This window comes from Xyrauchen texanus, chromosome 28, assembly GCF_025860055.1.
Source record: "Xyrauchen texanus isolate HMW12.3.18 chromosome 28, RBS_HiC_50CHRs, whole genome shotgun sequence".
Taxonomy (NCBI): Eukaryota; Metazoa; Chordata; class Actinopteri; order Cypriniformes; family Catostomidae; genus Xyrauchen; species Xyrauchen texanus.
The window spans coordinates 13,398,040-13,425,952 of NC_068303.1; the positions used below are offsets into that span (position 1 = coordinate 13,398,040).

General features: G+C 42.1%; 1 protein-coding gene across 2 annotated transcripts; it reads left to right on the top strand.

Moving 5' to 3' along the window:
• The first annotated feature begins 38 nt into the window (after window positions 1-38).
• Window positions 39-23,534, top strand: selp (selectin P). Of its 2 annotated transcripts, none has more exons than XM_052096217.1 (11): window positions 39-131; window positions 375-441; window positions 736-1,104; window positions 3,824-3,931; window positions 4,015-4,200; window positions 4,366-4,554; window positions 6,030-6,215; window positions 8,338-8,523; window positions 11,213-11,419; window positions 11,724-11,847; window positions 22,577-23,534. In XM_052096217.1, the coding sequence occupies exons 1-11, from the start codon at window positions 126-128 to the stop codon at window positions 22,623-22,625; spliced, it is 1,677 nt and encodes a 558-aa protein (XP_051952177.1). In that variant the 5' UTR covers window positions 39-125; the 3' UTR covers window positions 22,626-23,534. The 2 variants fall into 2 exon arrangements, with proteins under 2 accessions (XP_051952177.1, XP_051952178.1); XM_052096218.1 differs by having other exon boundaries at window positions 11,727-11,847.
• Window positions 23,535-27,913: the final 4,379 nt, after the last annotated feature.

Consider the following 27,913-nt stretch of genomic DNA (forward strand, 5'->3'; position numbering starts at 1 on the left):
AGATGAGAAAACAGCGCTATTATTTCACAACTTTCTACCACTTCCTGAGATCTGACTGCATAACTTACTAGCAATTCACAATTATCAGTATTTATTATCTATTTAAATAAAACTTCACTGTTGCAATGAAGGTAAGATGAACTATGTGTACCAGTACTTGCTTTTACATGTTTAATACAAATAGTGACTATTTGTAACTATTTAGAGTATTTTAATTAATGTATTTATTTTTGGGTGTAAAGATAATGAGAGTGTGTAACATGTATTTGAACAGATGCTTCTCTAGACCCTTTTGGTAGATGACATGACTACATGAATGAGAATGCCAAAGTACCTTCATAAATGCATTTGTATTTATTTCTTACATCTATCAGATGGTTTTGTGGGTGCATATTAGGCTATTTTCTGGATATCTGGCCCTTATCATGACAGGAATGTATGGTATGTTCTACTTTCTTTCTTTTTTGTACATGCATGAAAAAAACGTTTTTTAGAAATTAAAAGCTTAAATCTAAGGTTTTTATCATTCCTTTTAATTGTTATAATGTATTTTAAATGTAATGTATTAATTTTAATTTGGCATGCCTTTTACAATGTAAAAGTTGTTCACAACAACTACTGATAAACAAAATAGCAAATCAAAACATTTAAAAATGGACTCAACAGTCCTGAAGCTACTACTTATATTTCTGATGTCATTTAATTGAGAGATGTAACTCAGCCTTTGTCTATCAGTGAAGGCCTGGACTTACCATTATAATAAAGCCACTAATTTGGAGTGGACACAAGCTCGTCAGTGGTGCCAGAAGCATTACACTGATTTGGTGGCGATCCAAAACCAGGCAGAAGTTGTGCACCTTAACCAGATCTTGCCCTACCATAAGCAATACTACTGGATTGGCATTAGGAAGTTAGATGGTCACTGGACGTGGGTAGGAACCAAAAAGCGCTTGGCCCCCGAGGCAGCAAACTGGGCACCAAATGAACCCAACAATAAAGGAATTGGAGAAGACTGTGTAGAGATCTACATCAAGAGGATTAATGACACAGCCATGTGGAATAACGAGAAGTGCATCAAAAAGAAAGCAGCTCTCTGTTATTTAGGTGAACACGCTTAATAATTCTTTGTCAATATAGAACATAATGTGCTGTGCAAAATATATTTTGGTTATTAATTGTAGAAGTAATGGTGAAGTATGTCATTCCCCTTCTGTTACTCACTCGACGTTGTGTCGAATATAGTGACACAAGGAGTCTTTCTTGAGAGCCTCGTGTACCTCTGAACTAGAGAAAAGGCCAATGAGAAATTGGCAGACATAATTTGCATGTCCCGCCCCCGGACATATGGGTATAAAGGGAAGTGTGTGTGCATCTCTCACATCATGCTGCGTCGCCGCCGCCCGCGCCCTGCCTGCCTGCCGAGGGCGTCCCCCTGCGTCCAAACAACAGGCAGCTCCACCTCAACCTGGGCCCAGCTCTCAGCCACAGCATCGAGCGCCACACAGGCGGCTTACACCACCCCGTCTCCAGGACCTCTCTACGACCCAGAAAGCTCCTAAGCGCTCCTGAGATGGAAGACCCGGGCAGTCAGATGTTCACTCCAGAGCTGGTATCAGGACAACTCTGGTCCCCTGGTGCTGTGCAAGATCAGGGAGGACGAGGAACAAGTCACCTTAGTGGCTCCTTACAGGCCCACTCTTGGTTCTTGGATCCCATGCTCCTCGCGACAGCACCTCCCTGCAAATTCCTCTGAGGAAGGACCTACTTTCCCAGGGACGGGGCACCCTCTGGCATCCATGACCAGACCTCTGTAACCTCCACATCTGGCCCCTGGACGAGAATTAAAAGATCTGTGTGACCTACCACCTGGGGTTGTAGACGCGATCAACCAAGCCAGAGGGCTGTCCTCCTCCACCTTGAAGGTGTATGTAGCCACTATCACAAACCCACCACGACGCAGTGGACGGCAAGTCCTTGTGTAAGCACGACTTGATTATCAGGTTCCTTAGAGGCGCCCGGAGGCTGAACCCTCCCCAGCCAAGTTTGTTCCCCTCCTGGGATCTTCAGAGAACCCCCATCGAGCAGCTTGACTCAGCTGAGCTCAAGGCCCTCTCCTTAAAGATGGCCCTACTGCTAGTTGCTAGCTAGCTAGCGCTAGCTTCCATCAAGCGGGTTGGGGACCTGCAAGCATTCACTGTCAGCGACACTTGCCTGGAGTTCGGTCCGGCAGATACGTCACCCTAAGACCACGACCGGGTTACATGCCCAAGGTTCCTACGACCCCCTTCAGGGATCAGGTCGTGAACCTGCAGGCGCTGCTCTGGGAGGAGGCAGACCCAGCCTTTTCGTTGCTGTGTTGCCAATCTCAGGGTTGAGTCGGTCTCATCCCGTGTTTTGTCAGGTCCGAGCCGGTAGAACTCAGTAATTGGAACAGCTGACTGGGTGTTCCGCTTGCACCTAGCTCCCTTCACCAAAGTGATCCAGTGCGCTCTCTCTCCCAGGTTAGCCACTAAGCTCTTACTTTCTGGATATTCTTCCTCCCTAGGCTTCTGGCCTGCGAATTCAGCAGAGGAATTTGTGACCAGACCCACTACGAGCCGCAAGTGCTCTGTACTGGGTAGGGCTCCACAGTCCTAATCAGTTCCCTCTTCTGGCAACTCGCTGTGATATATTTTCCATGGTACGGTCCCCCTGTCGGCGGACCCGCGTCTGCCTTTGGCAGTCCCTCTGCCCCGGTCGCTGTGTTTGTAGAGCTCCTCCCTCATCAGGTAGGACCTACCACAGTGCCACTCCCACGTGTGGCTTGAAAATCCATGTGGTGTATTGGCTACATGTCACCTCCCCCTAGCCTGGGCAGGATGTGGTCTACGCAGGGTCTTTTCGATCGGAAAAAATGGGATCAGGAAAGATCGCCGATGCATTTCATAGCATTAAGATAGCCCCAGCCACTTTATGCTATATGCAAGAAACATAGAGAGAAAAAAGGCCGTGGCTGGCTTGCTCCCATGATAGTCATGTCACCTGTTGCCCCCTTAGGAGTGCTGTGAACCTAAGGTCTGTATATGACACCTTTTTCTGGGGGCATTGGGGAGGGTTACGTGCGGCCGATACAGTTGCTTCTAGCACGCAACAGCCTGCTTGCACCTGTGTCAGCAGGTCACGCAACACAATCTAGTGCATGACGCTTTTAAATGGGTCCCCTCGTGTCACTACATTCGACACAATATCGTGTGAATGACAGAATGGGAACGTCATGGTTACTGTTGTAACCTCCGTTCCCTGATGGAGGGAACGAGACATTGTGTCCCCCTTGCCACGACACTAGACCTACCACTGTAAATGGGCGTTCCTTATTCTCGGCTCCTCAGTGCAAAAACCTGACTGACAGACACACGCCCTTATTCCCCCCTAATTCTATCTGCCAATTTCTCATTGGCCTTTTCTCAAGTTCAGAGGTACACGAGGCTCTCAAGAAAGACCCCTTGTGTCACTACATTTCACACAACATCCCTCCATCAGAGAACGAAGGTTACAGCATTAACCATGATGTTTTTCATTATTACAATTCATTCTCATATGCCAGCTTAATATGTAATCAACTAGTTGTAATCCAGTTGTGCTTTCAAAATTAGTTTCCAATCAATGGTGTGAGTTTGGGGTGGGACTATCTTTTTTCCAACCAATGTTTGATTATATTAGAGGTTCAGAAATCACCATTAACTTTAACATGATTTATATGAGTTTTCTGATTGAAAATATAGCCCTCAGTGCTTGTTTGCTGTTCATTCATCATGATTTGACATCCTGTCCTGTGTCGATGCAGCATCTTGTTCAAATAAGTCCTGTAGTGAGCATGCTGAGTGTTTGGAGACTATCGGGAACTACACATGTCAGTGTAACCCGGGCTTCACGGGCCCACGCTGCGAGGAAGGTATTGTAGAACCCACCCCAGTCCAAAAACATTGTCTTCCATGTGTTCATGCATTTAGTTAATTCCTACTCTCACTCTTGCAGTAGTTGAATGTTTACCCATAGGAAATCCAGAACTAGGTTCTCTGAGGTGTGATGGCGTCTTTGGAGAGTTTCATTTTAACTCATCATGCCAGTTCCAGTGTGCCACCGGGTACAAGCTGGAGGGAGCACAGAGGTTACACTGCTTGGCATCAGGACTTTGGAATAATGCCCTTCCTGTTTGCCAGGGTACTTACTAACATACACTTTTATCTCACTGCCACTTATGAATACTGCAGTGTTGGTAGAATGATTCTGTTCACTTGCTTGATGAGGGAAAAAATAAGTTAATTATTATTTGATTACTCATATGTGTACTTTATCAGTTATTTAAAGAATATATATGTTTTACAGTTGTCCAGTGTCTGCCGATTACTGATAACTCTGGTGTTTGGAGGGTAAACTGCACTCATCCCCTTTCCATGAACAGCTACAACTCTAGCTGTGAGTTCAAGTGTGAGGAGGGTTTTGTGCTCGAGGGCTCAACTACAGTCCGATGTGACCAGAATGGCCACTGGACGGACAAAACTCCCACCTGCAAAGGTGCAGGACATTTGCAGAACAGATGTCAATAAGTCACAATTCAAATACATTGAATATGTTTGTAAATGTACACTTAAATTACATAAAGTTGCACTCCGTAATTCTAATCCAATACACTTTTTGTCAAATTCTGCAAATATCTGCTAGCTGTCCGTTCTGTGATTGGGCTGAAAAAAATTATAGTATTTGTACACAGCCCTGGCTCTGTAGGTGGGACAAAAACAAAGTGCATCAGATTGATCCACACAACACTACTCCAGCCAATCAGCAACAGGGGGTGGTTCTTGCATGTGTGCAAGATAGGGGGTGTAGGGGGTCAGAGCGAGAGGGAAATTCATTAGGAGAGTGATGGCAAATCTGGCTGATGTGAAACTTTCTAATCTCCAATGAGGACAAATGGCTGAGGGAGGTGGGGTGGATTTGGCTATTAAAAATGTAACATTTTAATTTAATTCTGCTCAGATGAATGAAATGACTTGAATAAAGATTTGTTCATTTTGCTGAACGAGACTCAAAGATCCAAGTGAGTAAAATTATCCAATCTTCCCATCACTTGTGGAGAGACCTCGGAGAGGTAAAAGTAAAAAATTTGCAAGCATGAATTTGGGGGGGTGGAGCTTCCAAAGGAGTACTGAAGGGAGGGGTGTGTTCGAATATCAACAGTGTTTCTCAGGAATCACTAAGTGCACCTTTAACAAAGGCTGAATGTTGTAAATAGGTCTAACAGCGAAAATGATTTTAATAGATTAAACATTGCGGTTAGCAGAGGAATAGCACCCCTCCTTTCCTTTTTTGCGAGATACTCTAATGTTAAGAAACACAGCTAAGACACACACACTCAAAAAAAAAACAATTATGAAAGAATATTCAGAGTTCAATGCAAGTCCAGCTCAAATGACAGAATTTGTGGCATAATGTTGATTACCACAAAAATATATTTCGACTTGTGCATCCTTTTTTTAAAAACAAAAACAAAACAAAAACAAACTGTGTTACAGTGAGTCACTTTAAATAGAAGTGAATGGGGCCAATTTTTGGAGGGTTTAAATGCAGAATTGTGAAGCTTCTAATTTCTTTTTTAAACGCACTTAAATTCATTCTTCTGTTAAAAGTTTTGCATTGTTTTTTACATGTAAAATATAGTTATTAGATTACAGTTTACAGTGTTACATCATCATTGCAACAAAGTTGTAAAATTGGATATAACTTTAAACAGAAAATGTTAGTAAGCGATTTTATCACACTAATCCTGTACATGCACATTGTTTATCTTTTGTGGCTATACTTGTGGAATAATGAGTATTGTAATGTTTATGGATTGGCCTTTACGTCCATTGTTAGAGTCTAAATACATTTTTGTAGTAAAAAACATTATGCCACAAATACTCTCAATTGAGCTTAATTCATATTGAACCTGGAATATTCCTTTAACATACGCATTAATTGAATTGGTTTTTTATTTGCATTTGTCACAGTTGTGACCTGCGATCCCCTCCTGGCCCCTACCATGGGCCACCTGACCTGTGCTGATCCATTGGGGAAGTTCTCTTTTCATTCTTCATGTAATGTTTCATGTAAGGAGGGATACAGACTAAGAGGAAAGATCCAGCTCACCTGTCTGAGGGATGGCACCTGGTCAGCACCCACACCTTCATGTGAAGGTGAGTTTTTGAAGCATGTCCATGATTTCTCAGTGTCATGCTGAGTTATCCAAGAATCCATCATGTGAACTGTGAAACAAGGATTCCTAATGTTCTTAACTAGAATACTGAAAAACAGTGCATTTTGAAATGCACTACTAAAATCAAATTGATTTTGACACATACAGTACTTAACATATTTCCTTCCTACAGTATTTGCGTATTACATATTTGCGGCTTTAAGCTGTTATCTTTTCTGTTTTAATTATTTTGACAGTTATAAAATGTGACCCACTGAAGTCTGCCCCTCATGGCTCTCTGCAATGTTTTAACACTGTGGAGGAATTTGGTTATGCTTCTACTTGTTGGTTAAAATGTGATTATGTTTTTGTCCACAATGGTACAAATTCCACTGCACTGCACAGGGGAACTGGAGTCACATCCGTCCTGTTTGCCTCCGATCCGCCCGGAGAGGCGCGGCTGTCTTCCGTTAGTGGGTGGAGGAGTGGCTGAGGAACAAGCTACGGTGTATCGGAGAACTGGCTTTGGGTTTTTTTTCATCTCTCCCTCCTAGCTCTCTCTCTCACTGCCACTCCGAGTTGGCCTTTTCCCTCTCGTTTAAATGTTACAGTGTTTTTTTGGGGGGGTACTACACTGTTACAGGAAGTACCCCCGCCCCCGACTGCAGGCTGACTGCAGAGGATTTTGCGGGAGAGAGAGATCGTCTACGGACATGTCCGTCATGTGTGTGTGTTTATCTTTTGTTTAAGTTTAACATTAAAATATTATTTATATTGACAAGCCGGTTCTCGCCTCCTCCTTTCCATTAGATACGTTACACTTATCTACAAAGATCATCATTGAAACTTGACTTTAATCATATTTTGTAACACAAATGAAAAATATTTCTTTCAAATGTGCAAAGAATGTCAATAGACTGGGTTGCGTGGCGCCATGCGAGGGTCGGACGTGTGAAATGCGAGCTCAGCGTACTTTGCTAGTTTTTTTATACTTTTTGTGTCATAAACCGATACACCCTCTTCCATAACTGTTGTAGGAAGACAATATGTCAAAGAATTCAAAAATACTTGGGCCTCTTGGGACATTAAAAGACACTTACATGCTCAAGCTGATACCCCTGACAGGGCCGCAGACCGGTAACTCAGTTTGGACGGTGCGGTGTGAGAGGTTCAGCGTCAACTGTTGAGCATGTCTGCAATGCTGGCAAAGGTTGTTTCTGACTTGGAGGATCTTGCTGTAATACGTCGATTGATCACTGCCATGGAGAGAGTCATCAGAGAGGGAATTAGCTGCTAACCCACTAGTGACCAAGATGTACTTGGAGCGCATTTGGAAGAAGTTGGAAGAACTTCTCCCAAAAAACGTCCGAATTGTTGGATTTCCTGAGAACGAAGAAGGCCAAAATATGGTGAAATTCCTAGATGAGCTCTTCCCGAGTCTGCTTGACATAACAGGCTTTAAGCTGGAAATCGAGCAAGCTCACACAGGTCCGGCTCGGAGATCTGCAGAGGGAGACAGACCCCGATCAATTCTCTCCAAGTCTCTGAGATCATCCGATAAAGATCTTGTGTTACATGAGGCGAGGAGTAAAGGAAAGCTTTCTTGGAAGAACCACAGCATTTTTTGTAGACTTTGTGAATTCAACAAGAGAAAAACATAATCAATTCAAGGAATGATGTTCCTGGCCAAATTGAGAACAGATACTAAGGATGGCCGCAAATATTTACATGCCCACAGCAAGCAACTTCTGACTTCGCTGGGTCATTCATGTACTCGGAGCTCGTAATTACGATATTTCAGACTCCAATTTATGGGCTATGGAAGTTATTAAATTTAAAGTAGGCATTCATATGTTGTCGTTGAGGTCAGATGCAAATGTCTACCACAGTGTGACATAACAATGTGGAGGAAGTAGAGAACAAGTAGTTTTTTGCAGCTTGGCTCCAACAAATACTCCAAGCAGTGAGGAGGAAGTTTTGAGTTCTGAAACTTACAGTATGTTTTTAATGACCTCTTATATGTCAAAAGATCTTGGAAAATGTAATTCCTCATGTCATGACACCTTTGAAATTAATGTGGTTCAATATTCAGTTTTTCCACACTAATCTGATCCATTTTTAAGCTGTGGCCTGTAACCCTCTCACGACCCCTGGAAAGGGTCACCTGACTTGTGCTGATCCCTTGGGAAAGTTCTCTTTTCGCTCGTCTTGTAATGCTACCTGTGAGGAGGGATACAGGCTGAGAGGAGAGACCACACTCAGCTGTCAGAGTGACGCCACCTGGTCAGCACCCACACCTACATGTGAAGGTTGGTTTAAATGTTCATTTACAATAAATATTTTTGTTTGTAATCAATAATGTCAACCTTAACCATAATATTTTAACTCCAGGTTACAATAAGCATTTGAATGATAAAAAGTGGTTTAAGAAATAATTCTAAATCTATACATGTATACAACTAAACATACAGCTCGACAATACTAAATGTATTTAGCAACAAGATCCTTTCACTGTGCGTTGAGAGAAAAGTTGTCCCATGTAATGTGTGTCCGTCCAAAGACGAGATCCATAGAACTAATTTGTCATTGCATAATCTCTTTTAATACTCTTTTTTGTTCTGTACAGTCAGATGTTGATCAAAAACAAAAAATAAACATTTAATTCTAATCATTCTTAGGACAGATGAGATAAAGCCATTCGAGACTCTCACCTCTACCGATTCGGTTTATAGAAATGCTGTCATAACACATATTCAACAAATCAATGTAAATACCTGTAAATAGAACAAATGATTGAACAAAAAATAATATGCGCAATATATTATTATATGTATTGATTGAATACATGGATTAAAGCTACAATGTGACCAAAATGATGAAAAACAAATCAAATATAATTTGTAAAATCTATATTTTCATAATGTACAGAGGTAGATGTTCCCTGTATAATTAATAGCATTAGCTAGTAGAGATTTACCCATATGAATCAATATCAAATTGAATCAAAATCGCAATTGAATCAAATCTAGAACTTGTGAAACTGAATCGCATAGAATTGGGAAATTCATATCAGTACTCAGCTCTACAATACTGTCAAAGTAGTCTATGTCTTGATGGTTTCTGCAAATAGTTATACTGTAATACTTTTATACACATAAGATAAACCAAAATGTATATACTGCTCTTGCCTAGGGGTTTACAGAGGTTCTCAGTAGAGTAGAACACCACACATTCACAATATTAGATGATGAAATTATTATTTTAATAATAAAATTATTATTTTTTAAATACTCTGTGCGTCATGGCTCTGTTCACTGTCAGGACCAGCTGGCAGAGTTCAGCTATGGTAACTCTTGCTGGCTGGAGTGTGATGCTGGTTTTATAGTGAATGGAACTAATTCTATCTACTGCACCTCACAAGGGAAATGGAGCCAAGGCCTTCCTGTTTGTGAAGATTAAACATTCTTGATGCTCTGGCTTTTGAGATGCTAAATAAGAGGAACTTGAATAAGTTGAAGAATTTTTAAACAGAGGTACTGAACAGAACATAAATGACTAATATTATTTCTATGTCACTGCCTTTTCCAGCCTAGTCCAGTTCTATCTTTCCTTCTGAAAACTGGTCTGCAGGTCTTGCTCTCCCAGCATGGTTAGCTGACAAGTATCCAAAACCCCTCTAAAACCAGCAGAGACCAGCCTTGCCAGACTGGGAGACCAACTAAGACCTGCAAACCAGCTAAGGCTTGTTTAAGCTGTTGTTTTATCCAGAAGGGGTATACTAGATGGATAACAAAGATTCAATATTGGCACCTTAATGTACAGTAGTATGATGTAATGTACAGCAAGGTATTATCAAAGCTCTTTTGATTCTCTTTTAACTAGCACAGTGCAGTCCCTTAAACAATTCTTCTCATGGTAATTTAACCTGCACAAATCCACATGGACAATTTCGCTTCGGCTCAGTCTGTGAGATAAACTGTCAGGCAGGCTTCAAACTGCAGGGCACACCCTGAATGGAGTGCTTGGAGATGGGGAAGTGGACAGACACCCCACCCTTCTGCTTGGGTAACCACTCTCGTTTCCCCTTCCTATTCACCTCAAACATTTCAAGATTTGTCATCTTTGCCTGTAAGTTCTCAGTCATATCTATTTGTTCATCTCTGTCACCCTGTGAAAGAGAAGATGAAACTAACTTATTGCAGCTCAAACATAATCATATGACTGAATTTGCCTTAATTGCAAAGGGTCTCATCCCCAATGACAACCTTGTTAAATGCAGAGATGGAGCAGGAACCAATATTTTATAAAAATACAATTTGACAATTTTGAAGCCTGGCCTATAACAACATTTTTTAATCTAAATTATACGTTTCATGTGGTACAGTGTAAATGATCTTGTTTTTACATTTTACAACATTTTATTTATCACTGAATCAACCTGTGAACATTAGGCTACACCAAAAAACTTAATTTTGAAGGTTAGATAAAAGGTAGAAATAGTTCCTTAAAGGGACAGTTCACCCAAAAAAGGAAATTCCCAGATCATTTACTCACCCTTATGCCATCCCAGAATATCTGAGCTCTGTAGGTCCATACAATGCAAGTAAATGGGTCCCAAAATGTAAAGCTCCAGAAAGCACATAAAGGCAGCAAAAAAGTAATCCATCAATATATAAGCTGACAAATTATTTTAAAAATCTTTATGTTCTGCAGAATAAAGAAAGTTATACACATCTGGGATGGCATGAGGGTGAGTAAATGATGATATTTATTTATTTATGACCTATTTCTTTAAGACCCTGGTCTATTGTCACTGATATCATTGCTTCCATAGCTCAACAGTGCCCCTTTCTGTCAACTCCAGAGAGTGGCTAGATCATGCTAGGATTCCCCTGTTAATCATTCATTTAAAAACAAAATAAAGGACCTTGACAGATACTCAGCTGGATTACATTCCTCAACAATGTTCTCCTGTGTCTTTGTCTTTTCAAATTGCAGCTGTTCATTGTGAGCCCCTCTCACTCTCTCATCTCTCACCTGAGCTGGGACTCCCACCCTCAATGAACTGCTCTCACCCTGGTGGAAACTTTGGTTTTGGATCTCAGTGTGTGTTCCAGTGTGCAGAGGGCCATGTGCTAATTGGAACAAGTGAGCTGGACTGTACCTCCAGAGGGTACTGGACTGATTCTCCTCCCAGTTGTGTTGGTAAAATGAACTGCTCCCAAATAATTTGCTGTACTGGAAATGTAAATTGCATTGAAAATATGGTTTACACATCACTTGCAAAACATTATAGCATTATATAATATGTAATGTATGCACTAAATAAAGGTTGTTCCTCCCTTTAATACTAATAATAATTATGATAACTGAAATGGTAATAGTACCATTAGATAATGAAACAGTAGATATAATTGAGTTTTGACCATTGCAAGGCCATTTGATCATAATTGCTTTTAAAACAGAAGGCCCCTAACCCAAAATGACAGTATATATTATATACTTTCAGTAGAGGAGATGTCAGTGAGTGCAGGCATGCTGATGTATGCAGCTGTCGGAGCGGCCTCTTCAGCTGGTCTACTACTGCTTGGAGGACTGATCATTTTATTAGTGCACAAATTTACCAAAAAAAGGTAAGAAATAGGTAACAGAAATAGATACACCTGTCTGACGAGGACCGTGGCATCATCGTCCCTTGTCTGTTTTTGTCAAAGCGTGTTTACGTTTTGCCCTCATCTGTTTCAGGTACCGCTTGCATGCTGAATTAGTGTTTCCATGGGAAAACTGATTGTTACAACCTTCAGCTGCAAGCGGCACCTGACCCTTGCTTATTTCCCTGCTTTTTTAAATCCCCTTGTGTGTCATGTCCAATGTTGGGTCATTGTTATTGTCAGTGTGAATGTTTGGTGCTGTGTTGTTCCAGAAGTGTGGTTACCTTCTACTTTGCCTGTGATCGTCGCCCAGTTCTTTTGGAGGAGAATTCCTCTGTCTCTGCCCACGTGTCGGGGGTGAGACATTTCCTGGGCTTGCTTAGATTGAAAAGAGAACTTTGTGTTGATTTATAAATCTGATTTAACTGTTTCCCTCTGCTTTTGGGTCCTGTCTCAACCCTGACACATTGACATTTAATGACCTTATGGAATATAAAATTTTTCAGATTTTGTATAAAGCTAATAATGGTTTATTACCAAAATATTTACATCTCAGAATCAGAATGAGCTTTATGCTTACACATACAGGGAATTTGTCATGGTGACAGAAGCTTCCAGTGCACAAACAATACAACGAGATAATAATAAAAAAAATTGAATAAAAAAAAAAAAGTGGATAGAAAATATAAGTGTATATATATATATAGAAATACACAATAAGACAAAAAAAAAATATAAATATAATATATATATATATATATATATATATATATATATATATATATATATATATATATATATATACACACACACACACACACATACATACATATACACACACACACACGTATGTACAAATACAAATCTGTTATACAGATGCAAGGGAATGTGTGTCAGAAGAGGTAGGGTATGTTGGATAATAGGGCAGCACGATTTCGACAAAAAGTCATATTGCGATTATTTCGAAAAAATATTGCGATTGCGATTTGAACTGCGATTATGATGGTAATGTTTTCCACATGTTCAACTGCAAAAAGGCTACTGGGGTTTTCACACTTGAGCCCTCTTAAAAAGAACCAAACTGAGACCTTTTTTCAGTTCAACCACAAACAAATAAATATATTAACAGTGAAACAAAGTCTTCTTCATATCCAAATGTTTCCATCCACCATGTACCTGTTTTTGTCCATTTTGTGACAGGATCTCAGCACATTAATCATCATCATTAGTTTTTAGTTTTTTTCGTGTCCCCTGTCTTGAACTACATTTCCCACAATTCCCGGCCCTCATCACTTTGTTGTTGTTCTCACCTGCATGTCATTTTGTCATTATTATGTCTGTGTATTTAAACCCTGCTGTTCCTCCATTCCTCTGTCGATCGTTGCTTGTTTGTAGATGCCTGGATGCTTATGTTTTACCCTGCTCACTCAGTTCATGTACCCTTTGTATGTTTTCGTGTTTTTGGTTTCAGTTTTCCCATCGTGGATGTTTCTGTCATGTTATGTCTCACTTCTGTTCTTTCCCTCTACTCTGTCTCCCTCTGTTGGTCGTTCTATGTTACTTTCCCTCTCCTTTCCTCCGCTCCCAGCTGTTTCTCATCTTCCCTGAGTTCCTCATTAATCCACCTGTTCCCTCTTTCCTCTGATTAGCTCTCTATTTCTCTCATCGCTCTCACTACATTCTCTGTCTGATTCTCACTCTGTGTTACTATCTCTAGAAGCAACTGCAGCCCTGTGTGTCTCTGTCCAGAGTCCTGTCCTGTTGGCATCCGCCGTCACTTAACTGTTCACCGGTAAAGGCCATTCCCTATCTTTGTGCCCAGTTACCTGACGCCACGAGAGAGTGGTACTCTTCAGCTACCCGTGGACTAAATACAGCTCGAAGGAAGCATTTGTTTTGCCATTTTGTTATCGCCCTCTCTGCGGGCTGCTTTTGTTTGTATTCCTCTCAAGGAGAAGACTTTGTGTTAATGTTATTTTCTGAGCTTCATTAAAGACTCTGTTTTTATACATCGCTTTTGGGTCCTCACTTACCTTCATAACAGAAGAATCCGACCAAGATGGACCCAGCGACTCCGGATCCTTCACGGACTGCCGTCAGGTTCCAGGAGCTGATGCTGGGCAGACACGAGATGGAGCTATCTGCTGCGCAACATGCCGTCGAGACCCTGGCTGCTCGAGTCGCCCACCTCACAGGTCAGGTACACCTTCTTCGCCTTGATTCATCGGTCGCCTCCAAGACTCCTGTGCCTCCTGAACCCAGGATCAATAACCCGCCGTGCTATGCTGGTGAGCCCACAGAGTGCCGCGCGTTTCTCACCCAGTGTGATGTAGTTTTTTATCTCCAGCCCACTACTTATTCCCAGAGCAGAGCCCGCATCGCCTACGTAATATCTCTCCTTTCTGGACGGGCTCGAGAGTGGGGAACTACCATCTGGGAGGCGAAAGCTGTATGTACTAACTGTTATCAGGATTTGAAGAAGGAGATGATACGGGTTTTTGACCGCTCTGTTTTTGGGGAGGAGGCATCCCGGGTCCTGTCGTCTTTGTGTCAGGGTAAGCGGTCCATTACCGATTACTCCATTGAGTTCCGTACTCTCGCAGCCTCCTGTGACTGGAGCGAGCGAGCTGCTCGGCGTTTTTGGATGGTCTCTGCACGGAGGTAAAGGAGGAGATTCTTTCCGAGAGGTACCCTCCGCATGGATGCTGTGATCGAGCTCGCCATTACGCCTAGAGAGCGTTTCGATCGCCGTCGCCGAGCTCGCGACCAGGAGGCTACATTTTCATTTGCACCCCTCTCTGCTGCACTACCACCCTCCTCCACCACCTTGGTTCCTGAGCCCATGCAACTGGGGGGCAATCACATTTCGGCTAAGGAGAAGGAGCGGAGAATCACCCACCGTCTCTGCCTCTACTGCGGTTCTGCCGCACACTTCGTGACCTCCTGCCCGGTAAAGGGCCAGTGCTCGCCAGTAAGAGAACAGCTACTGGTGAGCGCTACTACTCTGGCCTCTCCTTCGAGGTCTCGCACCACTCTTCCTGTCCATCTCCGCTGGACGGGCTCTGCTGCCACCTGCAGGGCGTTGGTTGACTCTGGCGCGGAGGGCTGCTTCATGGATGACACCTGGGCTCGGGAACATGGTATCCCTCTCATGGACTTATGTCAGCCCACAGCCCCGTTTGCCCTGGACGGCAGTTCCCTTCCTAAGATTCAGCGTGAGACGGTACCCCTTACCCTCACTGTCTCCGGTAATCACAGCGAGACCATTTCTTTTTTTATTTTTCAGTCCCCTTTTGCCCCTATTGTTTTAGGCCATCCCTGGTTAGTTCAACATAATCCCTCTATTAATTGGGCTAAGAATACTGTCCTTTCTTGTCATGTTAAATGTTTAATGTCTGCTGTTCCCCCTGTATCCTCTGTCTCTGTTTTTCAGGAGGAGCCTGGTGATTTGTCGGGAGTACCGGAGGAATATCACGATCTGCGAACGGTGTTCTGTCGCTCCCGGGCCACTTCCCTCCCCCCCATCGTTCTTATGATTGTAATATCGAACTTCGTCCAGGTACCACCCTCCCGGGGTAGACTTTACTCGCTGTCGGCTCCGAGCGCCAAGCTCTCGAGGATTATCTATCCGTAGCTCTCGAGGCGGTACTATTGTCCCTCCTCTTCTCCGCCCGGGGCAGGGGTTTTTGTGCAGAAGAAGGACGGTTCCTTACGTCCCTGCATTGATTATCGAGGCTTGAATGACATAACAGTTAAGAATCGTTACCGCTCCCTCTTATGTCATCAGCTTTCGAGATCCTGCATGGAGCCAAATTTTTCACCAAATTGGATCTGCGTAGCGCTTACTATCTTGTGCGCATTAGGGAGGGGGCGAGTGGAAGACTGCGTTTAACACTCCGTTAGGGCATTTTGAATATCGGGTTCTCGGGCCTCGTTAGCGCCCCTGCCGTTTTCAGGCACTAATTAATGACGTCCTGAGAGACATGCTAAACATCTTTGTTTTCGTTTATCTCGGCGACATCTTGATTTTCTCTCCGTCTCTCCAGATTCATGTCCAGCATGTGCGTCGCGTCCTCCAGCGCCTTTTAGAGAACCGTCTTTACGTTAAAGCTGAGAAATGCACCTTTCATGCCGCCTCCGTTAATTTCCTCGGCTCTGTCATTTCTGCAGAGGGCATTAAGATGGATTCTGCTAAGGTCAAGCCGTTTTAGACTGGCCCGTTCTAAGTCGCGCGTCGAGCTGCAGCGCTTTCTCGGTTTCGCAAACTTTTATCGATGATTCATTACGTAATTTCAGTCAGGTGGCTGCCCCTGACTGCCCTTCACGTCTGTCAAGTCATGCTTCAAATGGTCCGGTTCCCCAGGGGCTTTTGATCTCCTCAAGACCAGCTTCACGTCCGCGCCCATCCTTGTTATGCCTGATTTGTCCAAACAGTTACGTGGTCGAGGTTGATGTGTCAGAGGTGGGCGTGGGTGCCATCCTCTCCCAGCGCTCTCCCTCGGACAACAAGGTCCATCCGTCGCGGCGTACTTTCGCGTCAGCTTGTCGCCGCCTGAGCGTAACTATGGCGTGGGTAACCGCGAGCTGCTCGCCATCCACCTAGCTCTAGGCGAGTGGCGACAGTGGTTGGAGGCGACCGTTCCTTTTGTCGTCTGGACTGACCACGGAACCTGGAATACATTACGCTCCGCCAAGCGACTCAACGCGAGCCAGGCTCGTTGGGCTCTGTTTTTACGCCGGTTCGATTTCGTTATTTCCTACCACCCTGGTTCCAAGAACACTAAGCCCGATGCCCTGTCACGTCTCTATTCCCCGAAGTCTCCACGGACCCGTGGGATTCTCCCCACGGCCCGTATCGTTGGGTCAACTGTCTGGGGAATAGAGAGGCAGGTTAAACGAGCTTCGCTCTCACTCCCTCGCCGCGCACCTGTCCTAGACACCTCCTCTTCGTTCCGCCCCCACCCGCCTGGCCGTTCTTCAGTGGGCTCACTTTCGGCCAAATTGGCTGGTCACCCGGCGTTCGGAGCACGCTTCGCTTCCATTCGCCAGCGTTTTTGGTGGCCCACTCGGGAGCAGCGACACGCGTCGTTTCGTGGCGGCTTGTTCCGTCTCTGCGCGCAGACTAAATCCGAGAACTCCCCTCCGGCCGGACTTCTCAGACCACTTCCCATCCCTCTCGACCGTGGTCACACATCGCCTTAGATTTCATTACGGACTCCCTGCGTCGGTGGGCAATACTGTCATTCTCACTGTCGTTGATCGATTTCTAAAGCGCCCATTTTATTCCCTCACTAAGCTCCCTTCTGCCAGAGGCGGCGCAAATAGTCATCGAGAATATTTTCAAGATTCATGGCCTCCCCTCTGATATTGTTTCGGATAGAGGTCCGCAATTTACGTCCCAGTTTTGGAAGGAGTTTTGTCGCTTAATTGGGTCTTCCGTCAGTCTCTCGTCCGGCTTCCACCCTCAATCTAACGGTCAAGCCTTACGGGCCAATCAGACTGTCGGCCGCATCTTGCGCAGCCTATCTTTCCTTAACCCCGCGTCCTGGTCCGAACACCTTCCCTGGGCTGAATACGCCCATAACTCGCTTCCGTCGTCTGCTACCGGCCTGTCTCCTTTTCAGAGCAGCCTCGAGTACCAACCTCCGCTGTTCTCATCACAAATCGCCGACTCCAGCGTCCCGTCCGCTCAAGCTTTTGTCCAACGTTGCGAGCGCACCTGGAGGGGTGTTAGATCAGCTCTCTGCCGTTATAGGGAACAGACTGTGAGGGCAGCTAACAAGCGTAGAACTAAGAGCCCCAGATATTGTCGCAGCCAGAGGGTATGGCTTTCCACCCTTAACCTTCCCCTTAAATCTGTCTCGTGTAAGTTAACTCCGCGCTTCATCGGTCCGTTCCGCATCTCGCAGGTTATTAGCCCCGCCACGGTGCGACTTCTTCTCCCCCGCTATCTGCGCCGCGTCCACCCAGTTTTTCACGTCTCCTGTGTTAAGCCCGCTATTCGCGCTTCCACTCATCCCCCCTCTCTTCCCGTTCGTGTTGAAGGCGCTCCTATCTATAGGGTCCGCAAGATTCTTGACATGCGCGCTCGGGGTTGTGGTCATCAGTTTCTGGTTGATTGGGAGGGTTACGGACCCGAGGAGAGAAGTTGGGTTCCCTCTCGGGACGTGTTGGACCGTTCGCTTATCGATGATTTCCTCTGTCGCCGCCAGGTCTCCTCCTTGGAAGTGCCAGGAGGCGCTCGTTGAGGGAGGGGTACTGTCATGTTATGTCTCACTTCTGTTCTTTCCCTCTACTCTGTCTCCCTCTGTTGGTCGTTCTATGTTACTTTCCCTCTCCTTTCCTCCGCTCCCAGCTGTTTCTCATCTTCCCTGAGTTCCTCATTAATCCACCTGTTCCCTCTTTCCTCTGATTAGCTCTCTATTTCTCTCATCGCTCTCACTACATTCTCTGTCGGATTCTCACTCTGTGTTACTATCTCTAGAAGCAACTGCAGCCCTGTGTGTCTCTGTCCAGAGTCCTGTCCTGTTGGCATCCGCCGTCACTTAACTGTTCACCGGTAAAGGCCATTCCCTATCTTTGTGCCCAGTTACCTGACGCCACGAGAGAGTGGTACTCTTCAGCTACCCGTGGACTAACTACAGCTCGACGGAAGCATTTGTTTTGCCATTTTGTTATCGCCCTCTCTGCGGGCTGCTTTTGTTTGTATTCCTCTCAAGGAGAAGACTTTGTGTTGACGTTATTTTCTGAGCTTCATTAAAGACTCTGTTTTTATACATCGCTTTTGGGTCCTCACTTACCTTCATAACAGATTCTTTTGTTCCTGTCTGTTTAGTTTTCACCTTGTTAAATAAAACCCGCATTTAGATCCTCACTCGTCGTCTGCCTCCTCCTACTAACGTCACAATATTAGGGATGCTCCAATCAGGATTTTAAAATCTGACACCGATCTCCAATTTTCATCTCATCAATCGATGCTGATCATTTAACTTTATATCAGCAGCTCAAACTTTTTGCTCAATGTCACTGTTAACCACATTTCCCTGTATCCCTGATGTTGGTCCCTCTGGATCCCTGTCCCCAACCATAGTTGTTGCCTAGTTTTTGCTGTCAAAAATAATGTTGGTTGAATTAATAATTCAGTATAAACAAAATATAATTTTAAAATATAAATGTAACTCTTTATTCTAGGCCTTAAAAACTAGTAGGCTTATGCAAACTATTCTTTACTGTATATAAGATAAAGTTTGAGGCTTAATGTCAAACTGAAGTTGAACTGATAACCCATTGGTGAAATTACATTTAAAGTGAAAATTTTGGTTAGTATGTCACCATTTAATTTAATAATTTTTAATCATTATATTTAATTTTGCACGTAAGCAAACAGCTGAACTCCGAGCACTTCTGTTACTTTAAACATGAGAGGGAGTTGTGGAGTACAGATCCGATCTGAAAATACTGTAACAATGTTCTAATTTAATATAGACTGAACCGAGCAGCACAAATAAGGGAGCAGACTATTTATTTAATTAAATCGCAGCCTTTGCAATTTAATAATCGCAAAAGGTCATATCACAGTTTCGATTTAATTTCGATTAATTGTGCAGCCCTATTGGATAAATATAAATAGACTAAGCTGTGTATTGCACATTAATTATTGCTCAATGGGGCAGTTTTAACTGTTCATGAGATAGATAGCCTGAGGGAAAAAACTGTTCCTGTGCCGTCCAGAAGGCAACTGTTCAAAAAGGTAGTGGGCTGGGTGAGTGGGTTCAGGAGGGAATTTTCCAGCCCTTCTCCTCACTCTGGAAGTGTACAGTCCTTGAATGGAGGGCAGGTGGAAACCAATAATCCTTTCAGCAGTCCGAACTGTCTTTTAAAGTCTTCTGATGTCTGATTTCGTAGCTGAACAAAACCATACAGTTTGCCATACAAATGTATCAGCAGCGCCTTTGACAGGTTTAACTTCCTTAGCTGGCAAAGGAAGTACAACCTCTGCTGGGCCTTTTTCAATGTGGGTCTCCTACTTCAGGTCCTGTGAGATGGTAGTGCCCAGGAACCTGAATGACTCCACTGCTGCCACAGTGCTGTTTAAAATGGTGAGCAGGGTCAATATTGGGTTGTCATTCCATCATTACATTATCTCCACTGTTTTGAGCATGTTCAGCTCCAGGTTGTTTTGAATGCACCAGCGAACCAGCCGTTCAACCTCCCTTCTGTATACAGACTCATTGTCATCTTGGATGAGGCTGATGACAGTAGTGTTGTCTGCAAATTATAGGAGCTTGACAGAGGGCTCCTTGGCAGTGCAGTCATTGGTATACATGGAGAAGAGTAGTGGGGAGAGCCCACATCCCTGGGGGTACCTGTGCTGATCATACATGTGCTGGAAGTCTCCCAGGCTGCTGCCTGTCCGTCAGAAAGCTGGTGATCTACTGACAGATAGACATGGGAACAGAGAGTTGGTGTAATTTAGTCTGGAAAATAGCTGTGATGATGGTGTTGAAAGCCGAACTTAAGTCCACAAAAAGGATCCTTGTATATATACTGTATATCCCTGGATGACTGCATCATCTACAGCTGTGTTTGTAGACAGGGCCGTATCAAGACAGTGTGGTGCCCCTGGGCACTATACCTCAAAAGTCCCCCCCCCCAATCAGACAAGACATAATCAAGGTGATTTCTCAAATGTAATTTCCTAACTTGTCCAACTACATACATGTAGGCATATGAGCAGTGAGCACTATATTCAAATGTCTCAATTTATTAATACTACCATTAAAACACATTTGATTTTTAATCAATGTAGATTGTGTAACTTAAAAATAAACAGATTTGTGTGTGTGTGTGTTTTGTTGGGTGACAGTTGTAGGTTACAGTTTGACAAGAGTTTAGAGTGTGACAAAAGCACTTTGTTGTGTTTTATTGCGAGTGTACACGAATATAAGTAAACACTTTGCAGTTTGAATGATGTCCTGTATGAACAAAATGACGGAGTATGTTTTTATGTTTGATCGCGCCCACGGCTCTCTCTCTCTCACGTCACACACACACACACACACACACACACACAGTTCGATCGCGACCACGGCTCTCTCTCTCTCACACACACGCACACACACAGTTCGATCGCGCCCGCGCCTCTCTCTCTCGCTCTCTCTCTCCACTGATCTATATAATGACATTCTATAATAGATCAGTGTGTCTCTCACACCCACACAGTTCGATCGCGCGCGCGCACACACAAACACACACACACACACAAACACACACACACACACACACTCCAGCATTGCAATCTTGATCAGACTGTTCATTATGCGAAATAGAGCGATATGTATCGCTATTTAGTTTTATTTATTTTTATACCGTGTATTCTCCGTGTAAATTCGTGCACCGAGACGTGACGCCCGTACCGTTTCGGTTCAATACGAATAACTTACATGTACCGTCCCACCCCTAATATTTACCTTCATGAATGTCCTCTTCCTCACCCGAGTCTTCCTCGCTCCTGTCTCCCCCAAGGACAAGGAGAATATCCTCATTCGTCTGGCGGTCATCGCCGACGCCCTGACTAACATTAGCAGCTGCTGCATCTCCCCCGCTAGCAGAGCCGGCGGTGTCAGACTTAGCGCTGCTGGTGTCTGCAATTCCAGTGTTCTCCCAAAAAACTAGTGATCTAACAAAAAAATTGTCGATCCCTGGAACATTTTTTATTGTCGCTAAACGTCTACCGTCCTTCTCTTTCTTTAATCTTCTTTTTGCGAAACCACTCAATTGCCGTCTGTCCATTTTGGATTTTGATTCATTTTCTGTAGCCGTTAAAAAAATGACACATTTGCGCGTACTTGTTGTGGACCAACTCAACTCTGACAGATTGGGGAGGGGGGGAGTGATAGTGGTCATGTAATCTTCATTTATTTATAATTTATTATTATTATTATTATTATTGTTAAATTAGTGTTCATAAACAAGTTATGTATGGTCTTTCAAGAATTTCAAGTTAATAATATAACAATTTACGAAAAATATTTTTAAAGCTTGTGTCATGTGGTGCCCCCCTAGTGGTTGTGAATGGTTGGTGCCCCTGGGCACTGGCCCAAGTGCCCTTATGGATAATCCGGCTCTGTTTGTAGAGCTAATTGAAAAGGATCTAAAAGAGGATCTAGAGTGATGTCCCTCAGGGGGGGTCAACATCAGTTGCAGGAGTTGTTGATGTGGGTGTGAAATTGTGCCTTTCAAATCTACAGTAAAGCACATTCAAGTCGTCAGCCAGTTGTTGGTTCCCTTCAGAGTTGGGGGATAGTGTCTTGAAGTTAGTAAAACATTGTAGGCCTCTCCACACTGATACAGGGTTGTTAGCTTAACTTGTTTTTCATCTTATCAGAGTAGCTTATTTTAGCCACTCTGATTTCCCTATTCAGTGTGTTCTTGGCCTAATTGTACAAGATTTAATCCCCACATTTTTTGCTGTAAACCATAGTTTGTCATTGTTGAACATGAAATAAGTCCTAGTAGGAATGCACATATCCTCACAGATACTGATATATGATGTAACAGTATCTGTGATCTCATCCAGATTGGTGTCTGCCACCACAAATACACTCCAATCAGTGCAGTCAAAGCAGGTTTATAGTTCCAGCTCTGCTTCTTTGGTCCTCTCTTTACAGTTTTTAATACAGGTTTATCTAATTTTATTTTCTGTCTGTAGGTTGGAAGATGAACCAGACAGTGATCAGAGATTCCCAAAGCTGCTCTAGGGACAGAGCGATATAAAGTTGGTTAAGAGAAAGATACATTACTATTTTTTTTAAACATACATAATCCCTTCAAATTATAGTTAGGACTGATATGAAAAACAGGCGAATTTCAATAAAGGGGGTGTAATTGTGGAATAAGCTTGGATGTGTATTAAAATTGTGTAAAACAATTAATACATTTAAAAGATTGTTAAGAAATGAGGTGTTTAAATGTATGAAAGACTGGATTGTTAAGTATTATTGAACTAGAATTGGATTCAAGTACATTACTAACTGGTGTTATGTGTCTAAATTGCTTAAGTGAAGGTATATGTGATATATTTTGTTTGTATTAATTAAGTTGATGTTGTGAAGGTACTGTTAAATAGTCACCTTGCTCATTAATTCATGAATTGTTAAGATTATTGTAAATGCAGATAATAAAATAAGATCAAAAGAGTGTATAATTTTATGGTGAGTATTGTTTTGTGTATGGACATACTGATTTGTATGAGTGCCGAAAATAAATAAATAAGTGATTATGTAGTGACAGCAAACCTGTTGGTTAAGCTTTAGAAGGTCAATTGAGCTTTACCACTTTTAATACAGTAAGTCTGGGCAATGATATATATTGGCCTTATGAAAATAAGTTTTAAAATGCAACAAGGACCAATTAAGTTATCAGTGTACTCTAGCATTAAAACATGCTTGTTCAGCTGTTTACTGGTGTTAATCTTAACACATTTAGCAATCTCCAATGCAGCTCATTACGCTCAGAACGACTCTGCATGGGAGGAGATTTGAAGTCCGCCTTTGAAATCAGTTAAAAGAAAAACGCACTCACCTTGCATACACTTTTTTTATCTGATGTTTTCCTTTCATACATTTGTGAAAATTAAGGATTGTTGTTTAAAATAAATGAATATAAGAACTGGACTGTGTGTTGTGTTTTGAAACATTCATATCTCACTCAAAATGTTTGTATGCAATAGAGTTATTTGCACACTATATAGAAGAACACTTGTACTCTGTTCAGCATTGTCATATGCTAATAGTGGAATATTAGTGTAGGTGACTGCAGAGTCCTCTAAGGAAAGTGGATGGGGTTAGGTTTTTGAAAAAATATTCTATAGGTTTGTCTAGTGCAACCCAAATTGCCTTTAGTGCCACTACAGTTAGTCAAATGTCATACAGCTTCTTAAATGTCTTATGGCTGTTGTCTCAGACTTGAATACTGACACCTAGCAGCGTCGATGAAGGATCACGCAAAAACCATCATTTTCGATTGGAATGAAAACAAAGTGAGGGATAAAACATTGAACAAAAAGAAAATCTAAAATAAATAAATAAAACAAATCACTAGACAAAAAAATCCAGAAAACATGAGTTTTTGAAAAATTAGGTGTGATTTAGGAGATGTATACAGCTACATTTATTATTATACATATACATACCATTGAAGAGACTATAACTGCTTCCGAAATCGCGTACTCTCAGAGTATGATACTGCATTTGATGAAGGATGCACTTCTGGGCTGGAAAAGTATTCTGTAGGAATGCTGGTGGGAATAGATCACAGACATACTTCATATGCATGTAGGAATTGTCCTGTTACCCGAACAAATAACAATAACTGCAAAAATAATATAATATGGTTTCTAGGTATAGAATTTACAGTTGAAAAGAGCCATCAGACTTGTGGTTCTCTGTCAAAACCCAAAAATGAAAAAGTCCTGGTTTTCCTGATGGCCAGTCCGCCCTGTTCTGGGGTGAACTATCCCTTTAAATCCAGTGTTTAACGTGACGTCTCCTCATGAGGCATTAATAACACTTTTAATGTAACTAGATAATCAGGTTATTTATCTTAGTGTTTTATATAACCTATAGAGGATACTGTTTTGGAACACTATAGCCTATGGTAGAGAATTAGCTCTTAAAATATTTAAAATTAAATATGGCGCTACTGTTAATGAGGTATATAACTGTTCATTTATTTTGTAGGCAAAAGAGTTTAATAATCTTATGTTACTAAAAAAAAAAACATTTTGACAATGAAGTTGAACGTTCCTTATGTAATATATACTGTTTTACAGCTTGATTTAATGCCACCTAATCAGATGGCCAGTTCATGCTGTCAGTAGCATCTCTTCAACATTACAGCTCAGAAGGAGAGTATTGCACGGGTGCCTCTAAAAACCAGTAGCATCTGTCCGGGCATCAACGCGGCATGACGCCAATTGTATCGCTTAAGAGGAAATGGGTCTGCAGCCCGTCCTGGCAAGAAATGCGTAATAAATAACTGATCAGCTGACTGGACTAGATGCATACTGGCTGCTATTGTAATTATAACGAGGCTAATGCTACCCGCTGTGACCGTATGATATTCGTTTGATTATTTTTCCTTTCCTTTGGCTACTTGGCCTGAAAGTCTCGCGCCAATAATGAATGCACGAGAGACAGCTGGGCGCATGCCAATTAGTTTTTAACCAGAATACAGTAACGAATCTCAAATGATAATTTCTTCTTTATGACTTCTATGAAAACTTAGTAAACCATTTATGTATGCCTACGATTTCATTTAAGTTTAAACTAATAAATAACAGGTGTATTTCACACAAAATTATAATTCACTCATAATTTCCTTACCCTTGTATTGTTCCAACCTTAATTACTTTTAATTTGAATGTATAATTTTTGAAAGTATAAAACTTTTTTAATCTATAGAAAAATAAGATGCAATGAAAGTGAATGTGACTGAGGCTAACATTCTGCCAAACATTTCCTTCTGTGTCCGGAGTTGCAAGAAAGTCATGTGTTTGATACATAAGAGTGATGACAGAAACAGGGGCGTTGCTAGACTTCATTGACATCCGGGGCTTAGCCCACAGGGTATATTAAAATATAGAAATAAGAAGAATACTTCCATCCTTGACTTAAAACATGACCACCCTTCCTGCCAAATAACAATTAGAGCCTATATTAAGCGCACAACACTGACACCTGTTCAGAACTTTATATGAGCAAACCTCAGGCGTACAATAAATCGAACAAAAATGTTTTTTTTATTTAAATTGCGGTTCAAATAGAAAATTACAAATTGTCGGCTTGTTTGTTCATTGTGCAGAAACTAACGCTTGAACAATAAAATCAAAGTAATTTAACTATTTCAATTTGTAATTGATCACAATATTTTGAGAATAAAATAAAATTACAAGAAATTTTAAGCATTATGAGATTAAAGTTGTAATATTTTGAGAACCAATCTAAAGGAAAGTGATATGGTGGACAACAGCAAAGTGGAGCGTCTGGGTCTTTACATACAACACCACTAACCAGGGAGATAACTTGTATATGTATGCAACCGAGCTGAAATTCTGGGAAGTTTTTGCAAGCTCTCTGTTCATGAATGAGATGTGCATTAGTACAGGGGTTTTAACATGTCAAGGGAGGCACAAGATATAGGCTCACACTGAAGTTAAGCGAAAAATCATTGGGACCAAGGGTGTAGCTAGGAAATTACTTTTTGGTGAGCCTCAATAAAGATGGACGGGCCAAGTTTTAGCCCCATTTTTTTTTTTTTACTACCTTTTCCTTTACAACAGAAAAGCTCAGCATTCAAACATTTCTTTCACACTTTCAGAAATCAGACTTTATGCATTTTTTTTTTTTTTTTACTATTTGATAAATATATATTTAAAGTCAAAGAATAATTTCTTATTTTTTGGGTGGGCCTGCATGGGTCATTTTCACAATGAATAAGAGACTCTAATGCCTTTGGGCATCATACATCATGTTGCAGCTAACTAATAATACCAAATTACTTTTTAAAAACATGTCCACACACGAAAGCCGGAACTTGAAACGACACTTAATGCAGCAAGCCGCCCGTTTCACACATACTCCGTGTGCAGTGCGTATACGGTAGGCCTACAGGAGCAGCACGTGCTATAGTGCTTTCACATATGCTGCGTTTGCAGTGCGCTACTGATCCGCAGTTTCAGTGTGCCACAAAATCAAAAATGTGTAAGGAATTTTGATTTTAAATACAAACGTTAACTTTGAAATTGTTTAAGGCATTGAAACCGTATGAAAATATGTGATTCTTTGTTTTACATGTAGTTCGAGTTGTTGACAGAAGAAAAGCTATCGCGCTATATCTGTTGCTAAGGAGGAGAATAATGAGACGCATTTGGGTTCACTCTGTCTTTTTTTTTTAGGGTAAAAAAATCATATATGATGGCATTTTGCAACTTTTGGGACTATAATCATACTTTTTTATTTTTCTTGGTCCTGTAATTTAGTAACTGTAGAACACATTAACTGTAATTATGCGTATATGATGAAATTATTACAGTTTCTTGACAGTCTATCTATGTCTATTTTAATGTGAACAATGCGGTGCGGTGCAGCACAGCAAAAATAGACTCTGTGCGTAAACGATCGCTGCACTGCTGTATACGTACCGCAACTGGAACGGATCGACGGACTGCATCCGCGTGCAGTGTAAAAGCTCTAACCTGTTAACATGGGTACGGAAAAAAATACGCACCGCATACGCACTGCAAACGGAGTATGTGTGAAACGGGCGTAATTTTAACTGCAGCATGTCTGAACAGACATTCAAAAATCATAATTTTTCATGTGAATTTACCAAGGATGTCTATAGGTAGGCTACCTGGAAAAATCAATCTAATAATATTTGCGATTTAAATGTTGCTTGCAGTAAATTTCGTTTCGTCAGGTTACACAGTTATGCTGCATTCCATTCAAGTTGGATGTGGGATATTCCTACTTGATATCTCAGACCATAAATGCATTCAATTACCAGATATTCAGAACTGTCCCGTTAGCTTAGCAAGGGTTTGACTATCATTATATATGTCTCCTAGCAACCCAACTGACAAACAATGCTACAGTGCCAGCATTTGTGCTTCCGGTGTACGATTATCAAAAGAGATTATAATGTTTTATACACCCGTTTCTGCAAGCATTTGTCAAACAAGCTTTACTATCACGTCATGTGGGGGAAAAAAACTCATTTATCGACATGACTTTATCATGTGTTTATCACTTACTTTGTATATCTCACTGAGAGTCGACATGTTTGAGTGACATCATGCCCCTGCATCTCGAAGAAATCAGAGTTGAGAATTTCTGCAGGAGCCTACAAGTTGTAATTCTGATGCTTTCCATTGCGTGCAGATATTCTCAACTCAAGTTAGGAATTTATCAAATCTGACTTTCCAGGTTGAATGGAACGCAGCACTACTTTTCAAAACTTGATCCAACACTGACCAATTTACTTGAAG